The sequence below is a fragment of the Anabrus simplex genome, chromosome 3 (genome assembly GCF_040414725.1).
Source record: "Anabrus simplex isolate iqAnaSimp1 chromosome 3, ASM4041472v1, whole genome shotgun sequence".
NCBI lineage: Eukaryota > Metazoa > Arthropoda > Insecta > Orthoptera > Tettigoniidae > Anabrus > Anabrus simplex.
Genome location: NC_090267.1, coordinates 307,730,032 through 307,744,654, shown reverse-complemented (window position 1 = coordinate 307,744,654; position 14,623 = coordinate 307,730,032). Strand labels below are relative to the sequence as shown.

The window sequence follows — 14,623 nt, the reverse complement described above, 5'->3', positions numbered from 1 at the left end:
AACTGCTGTCCGAAGAAAGAGGCGCTTCCCGCCCCCCTGCTATGTACTTTACACACTGAAAGATGGTACAGAAGTGGCGCAGAGACCCTAAAATCAGCAGTTTATATACTCTCGCGGAAAGTTCGAGGCGTTTCAGGAAAGAAAACACCCGCCCACAATCATTTATTGGTTAGGGTTAAGCAGCATATCCAATTTGAAGAAGAAACACCTTATTGGTCATAAATTAATTAAAGAAATTCGGGATTGGCTAAATTCAAAACAAGGGGAAAGAAAGGGGTATACAGCCAACTTAAACAATACCAGAAAGAAATTTAACAAGAAACAAATTTTGAAATAAAAATTTCTCCAAAAAACAGTTCTTTCACCTTGCACTAGGGTGCACTATAGCAGTTCTTCCGTAGTGTCCTCTAGAAGAGAAAGTTCACACTTCTTACTACAAGCAAAACAAAAATACGTCGAAAACGACCCAGTTCAGAAACTTCAAAATTTCCAAGTAGTGACATCTTCTGGGTAACTTGAAAATTAATACATTAGATAAAGTTCGGACTTCCTCCAGCAGAGGATATTCAACTGGCGCAAAGTTTGAATTAGCGGCGTGGAGGTGTACCGCCCGGTACAATAATAATAATAATAACAATAATCTTATATATAAAAATGAACGTTTGTTTATTCGTATTCTATAGACTCAAAAACTACTGCACCAATTTCGCTGCAAATTTCATACTTTGTACTTATTGTTCCTCAGAGGGTTATGGAAGTGGTTTGACACGTCAAGTCCTCACCATTCCATCACAATCACAACACATCACAATAGGCTAATATAAGGAGAAATATCGAACCTGTCATACAAGGACGAGACAGAGCTCATTTGAAGCCTCGCGATGCGAGGAACAAACCTCGGTGTTGCCCTATGGGACCCGGAAAACACATTTTTTAAGTCTCTAAAACCAACCGTTTTCGAGATATTGGCACCTCAGTACCCCGACATTAGAAATCGGGTGAAGAAGTGACCCGCCGTAAATATGGCAACGTTAAATCAAGGATTCTAGATTATCGAAAAAACAGATATTAATGTCGATCTATAGTTTTCAGGGTCGCTGAGATGAACTGTGACAAAATTATAGATGTAATAATAATCTAAACTTATATATGTAAAATAACATGTCCTGACTGACTGACTGACTGACTGACTGACTGACTGACTGACTGACTGACTGACTGACTGACTGACTGACTGACTGACTGACTGACTGACTGACTGACTGACTGACTGATTTATCAACGCCGAGCCAAAACTAAAAAGAACTGAAGATGTTACAGACAGGAAAATTGGTATTTGAAATCTCCTTTGAAAATAAAGAAACATTTATTTTTTTGTTTTAGGAAAATCCAATTAATGGTGGGGTGATCAGGAGTGACAAAGGGGGTTATTTAAGAAAATATTACATCTACAGTATAATTATCTCAGAAACGTAAATTGTTACGGACGTGAAAATCGGTATTTGGAATCTCCTGTAAACGTAAAGAAACATGGATCATTTATTTTCGGGAAATTCACATAAAGGGAACTGAAAGAGGGGGGTGAATTTTTAAAATGAGAATTTCTGCAGAACATCTCATAAACTTAACATGTTACAGACGTGAAAATTGGTATTTTTAATCTCTTTTGAAAAGAAAGAAGCAATTTTTCAAAAACACTTGGGGGGTGGTGGTGTAAAAAGGACTGAAAAGGGGATTGAATTATTTTTATTAGGATAGTGATATCTCAAAAAATGAAGATGTTACACAGATGAAAATTGGTATTTGGAATCCCCTTTAAACATAAAAACACACATGGTTCTTTATTTTCAGAAAATCCACTTAACGGGGGGTGAAGGAATTGGAAAATTAGTTGAAATCTTTGTATGAGGATACTTATACCTAAAAAACTGAAGATGTTACAGGCATGGAAAGTCTTATTTGGAATCTCCTTTAAAAATAATGAAATCCGTATTCTTTCGTTTTCGGAAAATACACTTAAGGACGGGGGTGAAAGAAATGAAAAATGAGTTGAATTATTTGTATGAGGATACTTATATCTAAAAATAACTAAATATGTTGCATACGTGAATTTGGTATTTCGAATCCCCTTTAAAAATAAAGAAATACGTTATTTCTTTGTTTTCGGAAAATCGACTTTAGGGTGGGGGAGAGTGAATGTAAGTAAAGGAGTTGTATTATGTTTATGAGGATACTTATATGTCAGAAACTGAAGGTGTCACAGACGTGAAAGTTGGTGTTTTGAATCTCCTTTACAAATAAAGAAACGCGTATTTATTGTTTTCGGAAAGTCCACTTAAGGGGGAGAGGGGTGGCAAGAAGTGAAGAAGAAGTTGAATTCCTTTTATGAGCATACTTATATCTCAAAAACTGAAGATGTTACAGACGTGAAAATTGGTATATGGAATCTCCTTTAAAAATAAAGAAACAAGTACTTTTTTGTTTTTGGAAAATCCACTTAAGGGGTGAAAAGATTTGAAAAAGCGGGTGAATTTTTAAAAGGAATACCGGTATATCTACAGTATATGTCATAAACGTAACATGTTACAGACGTGAAAATTGGTATTTGGAATCTCCTTTAAAAATAACGGAACATGTATTTTTGTTTTGTTTACGGAAGTCCACTTAGGTGGGGTGAGGATGGAGGAAGGACAGATAAAGGGGTTGAATTATTTTTATGGGGATACTTATATCTCAAAAACTGAAGATGTTACAGACGTGGAAATAGGTATTTGGAATCTCTTTTAAAAGGGGAGAAACATGTATTTTTATTTGTTTCGACGCGAGAGAAGACATGTGCAGTTCTATGTCGCATGGTCACCTTAGCCCCAAAAAGCAAATTTACAAACAGTTTCTGGGGTAAATGAAACTCAATTTTTCGGTGAGCGTTTATTATTTACGGATTTTCAGATAATGTCTTAGTACAGTACCGAGGAACGATTACTTTTAACAAATTACGAAATCCACGCGAGCGAAGCCGCGGATAACTGCTAATAATAATAATAATAATAATAATAATAATAATAATAATAATAATAATAATAATAATAATAAGAATACAGTCTTTGAACAAGTTAGGATGTGCCGAAGTGTCACAATGAATTATGTCCTGATGAGCGGTTCTAAAATGTCACTGTGAATCTGTGTAGGTACTTGATCCTGCACCTTGATTACAAGAGAAGCGTTTTATTAATAGATCTGCGTAACCTAGTCCGGAAGGAATGAGCTGAAGATAATACATGCATAATCTCGCTTTCAACCAAACGTAGCGTGATGAAAGTGTTTATGGTTTTCTGAATGTTATGCTTACCTTAAACTATACACATACATGATTAATATTTGGCAGCCACGCGAACACTTTCCTGACATTTAATCGATTTTTGATTTTTCAGACAGACAGACAGACAGACAGGTTGGCGGGGGGTATCTCTCCGCCTATTATCCAGAAGCATATAGTTCGATTGCCGGCCCCGTGGTGTAGGGGTAGCGTGCCTGCCTCACACCCGGAGGCCCCGGGTTCGATTCCCGGCCAGGTCAGGGATTTTTACCTGCACCTGAGCCTACGTGATTAGAATTGAGGAGCTATCTGACGGTGAGATAGCGGCCCCGGTCTAGAAAGCCAAGAATAACGGCCGAGAGGATTCGTCGTGATGACCACACGGCACCTCGTAATCTGCAGGCCTCCGGGCTGAGCAGCGGTCGCTTGGTAGGCCAAGGCCTTTCAAGGGCTGTAGTGCCATGGGTTTTTTTGGTTTTATATAGTTTGGTACTTGATCTATCCGAAATATTTAAATTTAAGTTTTTTTAAAGGTTTAGAACGGGTTTATTCAACCTGGCGAGGTAAAATGAGGATCCGTATGTATGATACGCTTAATCCGGTCACAGAACTCAAGTAAAACGGCTGAAGAAATTGACACGTTGATCAGGAGTCATTATAAATACTCCAATGACTGTTTGCACCCTGGTTGGGTAGCAGTCGCCTTTACATGTCAGCGACATTAATAATAATAATACCGAGCTCGATAGCTGCAGTCGCTTAAGTGCGGCCAGTATCCAGTAATCGGGAGATAGTGGGTTCGAACCCCACTGTCGGCAGCCCTGAAAATGGTTTTCCGTGGTTTCCCATTTTCACACCAGGCAAATGCTGGGGCTGTACCTTAATTAAGGCCACGGCCGCTTCCTTCCCATTCCTAGGCCCATCCCATCCCATCGTCGCCATAAGACATATGTGTCGGCGCGACGTAAAGCAAAAAATAAATAAAAATAATAATAACACCGTCTTTCAACCAGTTGGTCATAGATGTGCCGAAGTGTCACGTTGAATTATGTCCTGTCACCAACCCTGTATGGAGGGATATACTCACTATTGCGGTTTTCTGTGGTGATTTGTATGTAGAAGGGAAGACGAATATAACAGCCCAGTCCCCGAACCGGGGGAATTAACTATACACAGTTGAAATCCGTTACTGGACCAGAAATCGAACCCGGGGTCATCTGAACCGAAAACCAGTACGCTGACCACTCAGCCATAGAGAGAGAGGTATCGGGGCACCATAACATTAAGATTAATTCTTCTCAGAGCTTTGTGGTTGTCGCCATCGCATGGCTGTAGAAGAAATATTCCTTGATATGGTAAGTAATTGTGGTGATTATTATTTTAAGAGAAAGTACCACTAGTCAACCATCCTCTATGTAACACTAATAAGGGAGGAAAAAATGGAAGGGATCCGACACATTGAAAAAATTAAGGTATCGGCCAAAAAAAGACAAGTGCCACGAAAGGCATCCAGCTAGTCCTCGAATGCTCGAATATCGCCGGGGTCGGAAAGGAACAAGACATGACCAAGGGAGGTCGAATAGGACAGATGAAAGTGAGGAGACTGGCACAAGTAAGTGGAAGCGATGCCAGGACTCAACTGAGGGCCCCGTGGTCGTCAACCCACACTCCCAAGTTAAGAACGTCTGAGTAAAATCTTTAACTGTAATATGCATAAGCACTTTCTTCCGATATGGTATGTATTTTAGTCCGTAGTAACCTAATATCATTTGGAGGACCAACATTACAAATAATATAATCCTACTGATTATATTTCCAGATAAAGAAAGTCATCTTCCATGAACGATATCGTGATTATAATCTCAACTATGCTCACGATATCGTCATTATTCAACTGGCACAAGAAGTTCTCCTCACCGACTTGATCTCCCCAATAATGATAGACTGGAGCCCTTATTTTGAGGATAACGATCTGAGGGGACAGTTTGGAACGGTAAGTACAGTGTGGCATCGAAATAAGTATATTGAACTCCTTTAAACTGAGTGTATGAGGGTGTTTATTGTTTCTAATAACTCAGGGTCAGCCAACTGCGTGTACGTGTGATGTCAGGTAACACGTCACACACTCTTCTCGGGCAGCGAAACGAAGTACTTAGTACTGTAACTGAGAAGTGAAGGCTAGAGGGGCTAGGGGAAACGTCATGCGTAGGGGGAGGCCCAAGGGCTGCAGGTAGTACAATGCGGTATGTGTAGTACATATTTCTCTCCACATACTTTATTGTAACGTAACTTTGTTATGAAGTAGCATAAGAGTTATTGAATTCTTCTCCACACTGTGTGCGCGGACAAGCTGGTAGCTTTGAACTCTTCAATGATATTTGGACAAAACTCCTCACCTGCTAGGATTAAACATTCCTTTACGAATTCACCATCACTGAACGGTTTAAGTTTCTTTGCAATTAAATGTGAAATTTTATAACTCAGTCGAACTGCTGACTCACTGATCGAATGCTCGACAGGCTTATTTAATTTACCTTTTAGTTCTGTAATTACATGTACTCTTTCCTCGCCTTGATACTGATCATAATCTGTAGCGTGACACAAACTGTAGTGGCGTTGTAAATTATATCATTTTACATACTGTAGCTCTTTTCTACAAACTAAACATTTAGTTGTAGCATTCCTATCATTTTCAACAAATAAATATAGATCTCCCCATAAAGATAAAAAGATCGGAAGCGTAGATAGCTTGTCGCACCGTGATGTGCCCGGTTCGTCCATACTTATGTACTGTACTGTACTACTAACACCACCACTACGTACGTCACTGCACATGTTTATTATAAAGCGAGGCTGTCTCTTCGTCTCACTCTACGCCAGCGGCTCTCCACCTACTGCGCTCCTACGTCACATGGGCTCTACGACGTCACACGGGCTCGCTTACATCACACGCCAGCCAGTTGGCTGACCCTGTAATAACTAGTAATATTAGTCATTTGTTAGGAACATTTTACGGTAATACAGGGTTGGACATTACATTGTTTTCAGTTTGGAATCAGATCGCTACTTCATTAGGTACTATTGGTGGAATGATACTTTCTGTAACATAACGTCGATACAGGGTCGTTAGATATTATCATCCTTTGTGAAAAGAAGCCATGTAAAAAAAACAGTGAGGCCATAGTTGTAAATACTACGAAGATCAGTGTGCCACAGTGCTGGAATCGTGTAGACCAATATGAATGGGTTCAAATTATTGGATACGAAAAGCCGTAGTACTCGACGTATATTGGCCGTATCTTCACTACAAAGACACGTTGTGTACAGAAATGAGTACGTACAACTCTTCCACATCGTTGACTGGGTAATAGTTCCATTAATCGGAACTTCAGATTATGAATAACGTCCTTTCAGTTTCAATGGATTTACAAAGATGATGGAAGATAGAAATTTTGTCCGCCGCAGTTCTTTAACGCATCAGAATCCAACGACATGGAGATGCCGCATTTTAACACCCTCAAATGCCACCAACTTCAGAAGAGATTGAGTCCACTGTCTTGGGAATAAAAGGTCAATGATTAACCGATTGCACTACTAAAGTCAGTTTATACAGAGTGTATCAGAACTACACCGACAAAATTTTTTAAAAAAAAAAAAAGGATGCTCTTCGTATTATATTGAGAACGATGATGTAATCGGATTCACGGGGAAAACATTATTTTCGAGAAAATTTAGGGTGCGCGTTAGTTCACCACCAGACTTTCGATAAATCGTCTGTCAAAGAAAACCAAACCAAACCCCATGGTACTACAGCCCTTGAAGGGCCTTGGCCTACCAAGCGACCGCTGCTCAGTCCGAAGGCCTGCAGATTACGAGGTGTCGTGTGGTCAGCACGACGAATCCTCTCGGCCGCTATCCTTGGCCTTCTAGACCGGGGCCGTTATCTCACCGTCAGATAGCTCCTCAATTCATTTTTCATTTCGTTTTAATTTTCTCTCTTTTCAGATATGGTTCAAATACATGTATTTACTAAAGAGATGGCGTTTAAGAGGTGACGGATGAACTAATGGTGATTCGAATTGAGAAACAGCAATGGAAATGCAGTCAAAAGAAGGTGGTTCCCAAAACCGTTAAGGCCTAAAAAGCTAAAATGGACCAAAAAGCCAAAAAAGCCCAGTAAAGCAAAAGAGGGTAAATAAAACCCAGCATTTTCTGACCTACAATGACCCAGAATGAACATGTATTATGTTGGGCCTCGTGTTCGGACACTCGAGAAAACAAGGATTTTTCCTCAACTTCCGAGCCGTAGCGATCAGCTTGAGGTTTTCGCACTGTAGCAGCCAGCAGTCGGTCCGTGATATCAGTTCGCCGCTATAATAGATGCTAGTTGTTTTACGTCGCACCGTCACAGTAGGTCTTACGGCGACGATGGGACAGGGAAGGGCTAGGAGTGGGAAGGAAGCGGCCGTGGCCTTAATTAAGGTACAGCCCCAGCATTTGCCCGGTGTCAAAATGGGAAACCACGGAAAACCATTTTCAGGGCTGCCGACAGTGGGGTTCGAACCTACTATCTCCCGAATACTGGATACTGACCGCACTTAAAGCGACTGCAGCTATCGAGCTCGGTCTATAATAGATGATAAGGCAACTTATTGAAATAGGTGTTGGCAATGACGAGAACGTGCACCTCTGCACTGTCGAGGATGCGGTAGACATAGTCGCTCCAGATGCCAAAACCCTCTCCACAACGATACTGTAGTTGTCCATCTCTCATCGATCCATCGTGGCCATTGAGGTCCCAACCGATGAATAAGTGCTCACTCAGGGCGAAGCGAACGATCGTAGATTCACGTGGATGTTATCCCAGAACTCTTCTGTTTCGTCGTCTGGGCAATCAGACTGAGGAGCATAGCAAGAGATTACTCGAATGGTAACTTTGATTGAGATCAGCCGTCTGCAATGTGGCAAACTTTGACTATAGCGTCTCGTAGCCTCTCACTTACAGCCACCACGACGCCATTGTGATCTGAACTTCGGTCACAATAATATATCGTATCGCTATGTGATATTACTTTTGGAGAAGTACTGACTCGCGGCACACATATCATCAATTTCTTGACAATATTCGTACAATATTGAAACTTATATGACAGAACCTTACTGACAAAAGTTCTAAGCTAAAATATTTCACATAGTGGTTTTTGCAGGCGCAACGACGATGTACAAAAGCCCTCTCTGTTCTTTTAAATACGCCTATTGGGATCTGAAACAGTTTAATGGAGAGCGCTGGTACAGTTCCTGGAAATTATAGGACTTCGTACTACTGTACATCACCTCATTTCTCGTTAGAAATTATATTTTAACAATATCAAAGTTTTGTGAAAATCAACTCAAATATGTCGTTCGAAGAATGGCCTGTAGTAAATAAATAATATGATAATATTGATTGGAAGAATTACCATGCAAACTGGAAAGTATCGACTGGGAGAATTTATAAGTTAATGTAAATTTCAGGAATCGACAAGGGAAGTATGGACTGAGAAAAATAACGCGTTTATGTGGATTGGAAAAACCACTGAGTGAAATATGCATTGGGAGAAGTAACGTGTTCTTCTTCTTTTCTTCATGGGGCCTCTAAATATTAGCTCCAAGTAACGTGATAATATGTAGTGGAAGAATAACCATGGATAACGTGGACTTGGAGAAATAACCTGTTAATGTGAACTTCACCATGAGAAATATGGACTGTGAGAAATAATACTGTATTGAAGAGGGTATTGATAAAAAGCATGCAAACTTTCAATTTTTCTTGGCTGTCATAATAAGTAAGGGATGTCTTGTATTAGGTGGAATCTGAACTATAGGGAGGTGACATTATATTTCAAAAATCCCACAAGCATTCCCAGTCCTTGGCGAGGAACCACAGACAATGTCATCCAGCTATCACACCCCTAATGTATTGGTAACTGAAATGTTTTTATTATCGTTTGTTCCGAAATAAAATCGAATTGCGCCGGGCTGAGTGGCTCAGAAGGTTAAGGCGCTGGCCTTCTAACCCCAACTTGGCAGGTTCGATCCTGGCTCATTCCGGTGGTATTTGAAGGTGCTCATATACGACAGCCTCGTGTCGGTAGATTTACTGGCACGTAAAAGAACTCCTGCGGGACAAAATTCCGGCACCTCGGCGTCTCCGAAGACCTTAAAAGTAGTTAGTGGGACGTAAAGCAAATAACATTATTATTAAATCGAATTGCAAAGATACATTAGGTCACACAAGTCTGATATAAACCAATATTTCTAATGACAATCAAATATTTTATTATAAAGAGACAAAGACAAATTAGGTGTGGATAGGAATCAACCTGCACAATCAACTACTGAAGGCAAAAGTCTTAATAAAATAACATACTATTCACATCGTAGACATGACTAGTACTGAGATAATTACTGTTGAAATTTGTCTACTTCAAGGAAATGGGAATAAAGACTATTCAGGATATGTATGCGGAGAGTACAGAGTTCAATGAATCTCATAGACAGGTAAGGAAGGTAATGAAAGTCTGCATGCCTTGGGAAAGAGGAGCAATACTTCAGTCTTTGAACAGAGATCGATTTCGAGGACACGAGTAATTTTATCGACCTCATAAACGAGTATAGTTGTTCAATGTTAAAACCCTTAATATCTCACAGAATATCTTCCTATTCAGAGTCAGTTGCTTTTCATGCGACTCAAAGGTATACTTCTTCTGAACAAGGTTTTCTATTAGTAGATAATACCGCACAAGTGAACTACACTTTCAACGACCTAAAAGTGGGACAAGTTCCTCATCAGCATTTTCACGGTCATACAAATACATTAGCTAAATGTGCATTGTGTGTGGAGTTACAGCTGTTTGTACGGTACACATAAGATCAAACTAAAAGAGAGAGAGGGATTAGATACACAAATTGTTTGTTGCTGTATTGATGCAAAAACCTGATAACGGTAATAGAAAAGTTAGTTAATGGCTAATGTACATGTATACAGTAAGGATGAAGTAGACTCATTGTCGCTTGTTTTCTTGTGTTTCAGGTTGTGGGCTGGGGTTTTACAGAACTTGATGAGCCCAGTGTAACACGCATTGCTGTGGTACTTCCATTCGTTGACTTCGATGAATGTTACGAAGTTGTCCCTCATGAATTTCACAGTTTTCTGACCGCAGACAAGTTCTGCGCAGGCCTTCGTAACGGTGAGCCATATTTACAAATCACTAGAATAACTTTTCCTTCCGAATCCTGCTTCATGTACCCACAATGTCTTCCATTTCCACCCTAATGCAGCTTCCATTCCCTCGTTAGATGTGAAAGACCCGGATAATTTCACGTTCACACTATTCTCTGCAAGCGGTTATGCGTATCGATTGCACAAAGATGATCTAATCGAAGCCGACACCTTTTATTTTTGTGCTTGTGGTTTAGATAAAGTGAACTTTGAGATCTGTTCAATGATTCGTTCTTCATTCCCTGTTCGTAAAGCAAGTTAAAAGTCTGCTTTGATCATTCTGTGATCCTTTACGATGACCACTTTGTGAAATGTAAGTCCCATTTTATCCCACAGAGCATCTGCCTATTCAGAGTCAGTTGCTTTTCACACGACTCAAAGGAATACTTCTAATTAAGTTCCTCGTCAGCATTTTCACTGTTCACCAGTGCTTGGTTCCACTTCGTGAAATTTCTTGGATTTCCTCAAGTTTGCCGAAAAACTGTTAGAGATATAATAATTGAAACAGACTTAAGCGTGAGTCCATCTTTGTAGTTATATCAATACCAAATTTCACATCAATCCACCGATCTGATTATACACCAAACTGTTGCAACCGAAACTCAAATGCAGACAAACAGATAGACAGACAGAAATGGAACCTTTACAATTTTATTTATATAGACGGTGTATCAGTAGAAATACTAACTATGTTTGAAGTCAGTATGAACTCTTTCAAGTACGAACGGTCATACAAATATGTGTTCCGTACAAACAGCTGTAATTGCACGCACATTAGATTCTGATCATCAACATCGTCAGCATCTAATGTGCAATGTATGTGCAATTACAGCTGTTTTTACGGTACACATAAAATTAAACTAAAAGAGAAAGAGGTTAGATACACAAATTACTTACGGTTGTATTTTTTATGAAGCCACTTGACATAATGTGCATCGAATCTAAATGGCTATCGATGCAAGAAACTTACGTAGTTTTTAACATTTCAACACAAATATCCTCTCGATGCACTTCCGTCCACACACATTGCAAATTTTATGCATGTTTATAACAACATTTTTAATCGAACTGATCCATACTACTACGTCTTGACATATATACCATTTCTCCTGAGACATCCTGTACAGATTATCTGCATTTATTTCAGGCACGGCTGTTTGCCCTGGTGACAGCGGTGGAGGACTGGCATTTTTCAACGCAACGAGAAATCAGTGGTACCTGCGGGGAATCGTGAGTGTAGGGGTGAGACCCAAAGGTAAATCCAAATGTTACAAGACTCAGTATTCTGCCTTCACTAGCATCAGTCACTACCGCACCTGGCTGCAGCAGAAATTACGAGAGCTCCACAATCCAAGCAGGATCACCGACAGATATCATCGGCCTCCGACCAGAGAAGATGCACTGATATTTGTGTAACTTGTCAGCATTGTACCTTCCCGCCCGCATCTCGATCCTGCCCGTCCTCCATATTTGTACGGTGACAGGACGAGAAAATTGCGGAAGGAATTGTTAAGAGGCGAGGAAAAGTCACTGCACACGGAGACATGAAACTGATACCAAGGGAAAGAACTCAGTTTCTTGCACATGTCATTCGGTTGCGTTATGTTTGGTTTCTTCATTGATTTGTCATAATATCTTGCCCACCTCTTTATAATATTTCATATGTCTATTGAAAGTTATTTGAAAACCGACACTTTCACAGTGGTCATGAGCAATGATGGGAAGAGTACAAGGAAACAGTAATTGGGCTGAATTACCTGAGACACATTCTACTCAACTACATTACTCTTTCATACAAGTAATCACTAATATTGCAATTACAATAAAGGCCACAACACTAATTGCAAATCGAGGACTGTGGCGACGTTTAGTAAATTCACAGAGGCTTGCAGACTGAACGCTGAAAGGCATAACAGTCTATAGTGATAATGTATGTATGTTTGTATGTATGTATAATTAACAGAATGCCAGTCTTAAAGAAATCATTGGCAATTTTTTCGCATGAGACTAGAATAATCCCAAATTTTGCAAAGAAAAACATATTTCATTTTGTGTTTTTAAAGGGGGAGACCCAGCTTAACACGGGGAAAATAGGCCAATATTCATTCGATTGTTAAATATGCTACAAATATTGTTGACAAATGCTGCACATACCCCAGTATTGGCATGCTTCCTAGCAATCAGAAGCAAATCAATAATGTCAAAATTCTAATTATAACATTTTAAAATAATGTTCAAAATTTCCTGCTTTTCAAACAATATATCACTGTTTTCTTCATAACTCTCTTATTGTTTCACGGATAATTATGATTTCTTCAGGGTTTCCTCCCATAGTGTTGTACTACAATCTGTACCTCATTCAAGTCAATACGGTTTATATTAGATTTTATATAATATATTTATTTACAAAAATATTCATATTTTCAGATGCTCGGAATGAAAACTCGACAAAAATATCTAAATCACAGTGTAAGTTAGTGATTGAGGTTCAGTTTGTAGGTGGAGGTTTGATACACGCTATAAAAATAGAAAAGTATGAAAATTCTTATAAACTTGGAATTTATAAGAGACAGTTATATAGTGTTAAAAAGGCGGGAAATTTTGAACATTTTATTTTAATTACAATTTTGACATTATTGAAGTTGCTTCTGGTTGCCAGGAAGCATGCCAATACTGGGGTATGTGCAGCACTTGCCAACAACAATTGTAGCATATTTAACAATCGAATGAAATTAGCCTTTTTTTCGTCCTCTGTTAAGCTGGGTCTCCCCCTGTTGAAAACATTCCTTAGCCGACAAGGGAAGGGTCCCCATACTACGAAAAACGTAAAATTAACCATTTTCCTCAAATGTGACGGAAGTTGGACTAAAGGGCGCAGAAAGGTTTCAAATTGTGAGACTTGGATATCTCTATCAAAGTAAAACGAACACATTTCTAAAATCACTTCCGGCCTAAATGCAATTCCAGAAAAAGCAGCCTAAAACTGCTTCTTCCTTTGCTCGTTTCGCTTTTTGTTCAAATCCCAGCCAAATTAACTTATTTACATAATTATTTCTGTAATGTAATGTGTTCTTTGGCTCAATACCCTCAGGCTTTCTTTGGTTTTCGAAAAATGTCCACACCGAATGTAGTTATAAGTGCTTAAGTGAAACTCTGCATTCACCCACACAGCGCTCGTAGTGGTGCTTAAGTGAAACAATGCATTGGCTCACATTAGCGCTCGTAGTGGTAGAGAAAGGAAAACTGGTAATCTAATCGACCGGATAACGATGTTAGGAAAAGGATTGTAATGTTTAAGAATAAATAAAGAATATATTCTCATACTTTATAATATTTTATTTACCTAGACTTCGTAGCTCATATCCCTAGGATGTTTTCAACAGAGTAAATTGCTGGCCTGAACTATGGATGTTTCTCCTTTTATCCTAAATACAGCAAATGACTATCATCACTGAGACTAAACATGAAACCTTGGAACATTCAAAATGACTTTTTCTCATAATTTTGATTGTAGTAATAAAATTTAACATTTCAAATAATTTGCATTTTACTTTTCAAAATAATTGGTTCCAGTGGTGGCGCGTACTATATGTTCAGTGTTTCAGTGACCCCCCTCCTAGAAATAGAAAAGTCTTAGTACAATGGTTTATCAAGCGCCTTTCCTTTAATTAGCTCTGTATATTCGTGCACATAGCTATAATTTTGACATAAACACTCGTTTGCCTTCCGGAACCAGGACTGAGGGTGCGGGGCCGTGAGACTTAAGGACGGTACGCAAGGCGTGGGGCTGGGAGGAGCAGGGGAAACATAGCCCAGGACACTGTTTCATAAAACTAACTAATAATATTACCTCATAAAATTAGAACTCATAAAAACAAATTTCTAAAATCATTTGTCAGCTGATCCAATTGGAGGTTAGAATCGGTTTGTTGCATATGTTCTCGGTTTGTGTTTGTTCTCAGTAGTAGGCTAGTGCTTGGCTACAACTAGCCATTATATGTTCGATGGTCTCACTTGATATTTACATTTTTAATTCTTTGATACAT

General features: G+C 39.3%; 1 protein-coding gene across 1 annotated transcript in view; it reads left to right on the top strand.

Annotated features, from left to right (window-relative positions):
* LOC136867256 (venom peptide isomerase heavy chain) overlaps nt 1-14,152 on the top strand; it is a 53,773-nt gene extending 39,621 nt beyond the window's left edge. Inside the window, exons 4-6 of the mRNA XM_067144396.2 lie at nt 5,136-5,309; nt 10,389-10,545; nt 11,725-14,152. Of these exons, the coding sequence (XP_067000497.2) occupies nt 5,136-5,309; nt 10,389-10,545; nt 11,725-11,993 (600 nt within the window). The 3' untranslated portion in view covers nt 11,994-14,152. The remainder of the gene's footprint in view (nt 1-5,135; nt 5,310-10,388; nt 10,546-11,724) is intronic.
* Nucleotides 14,153-14,623: the final 471 nt, after the last annotated feature.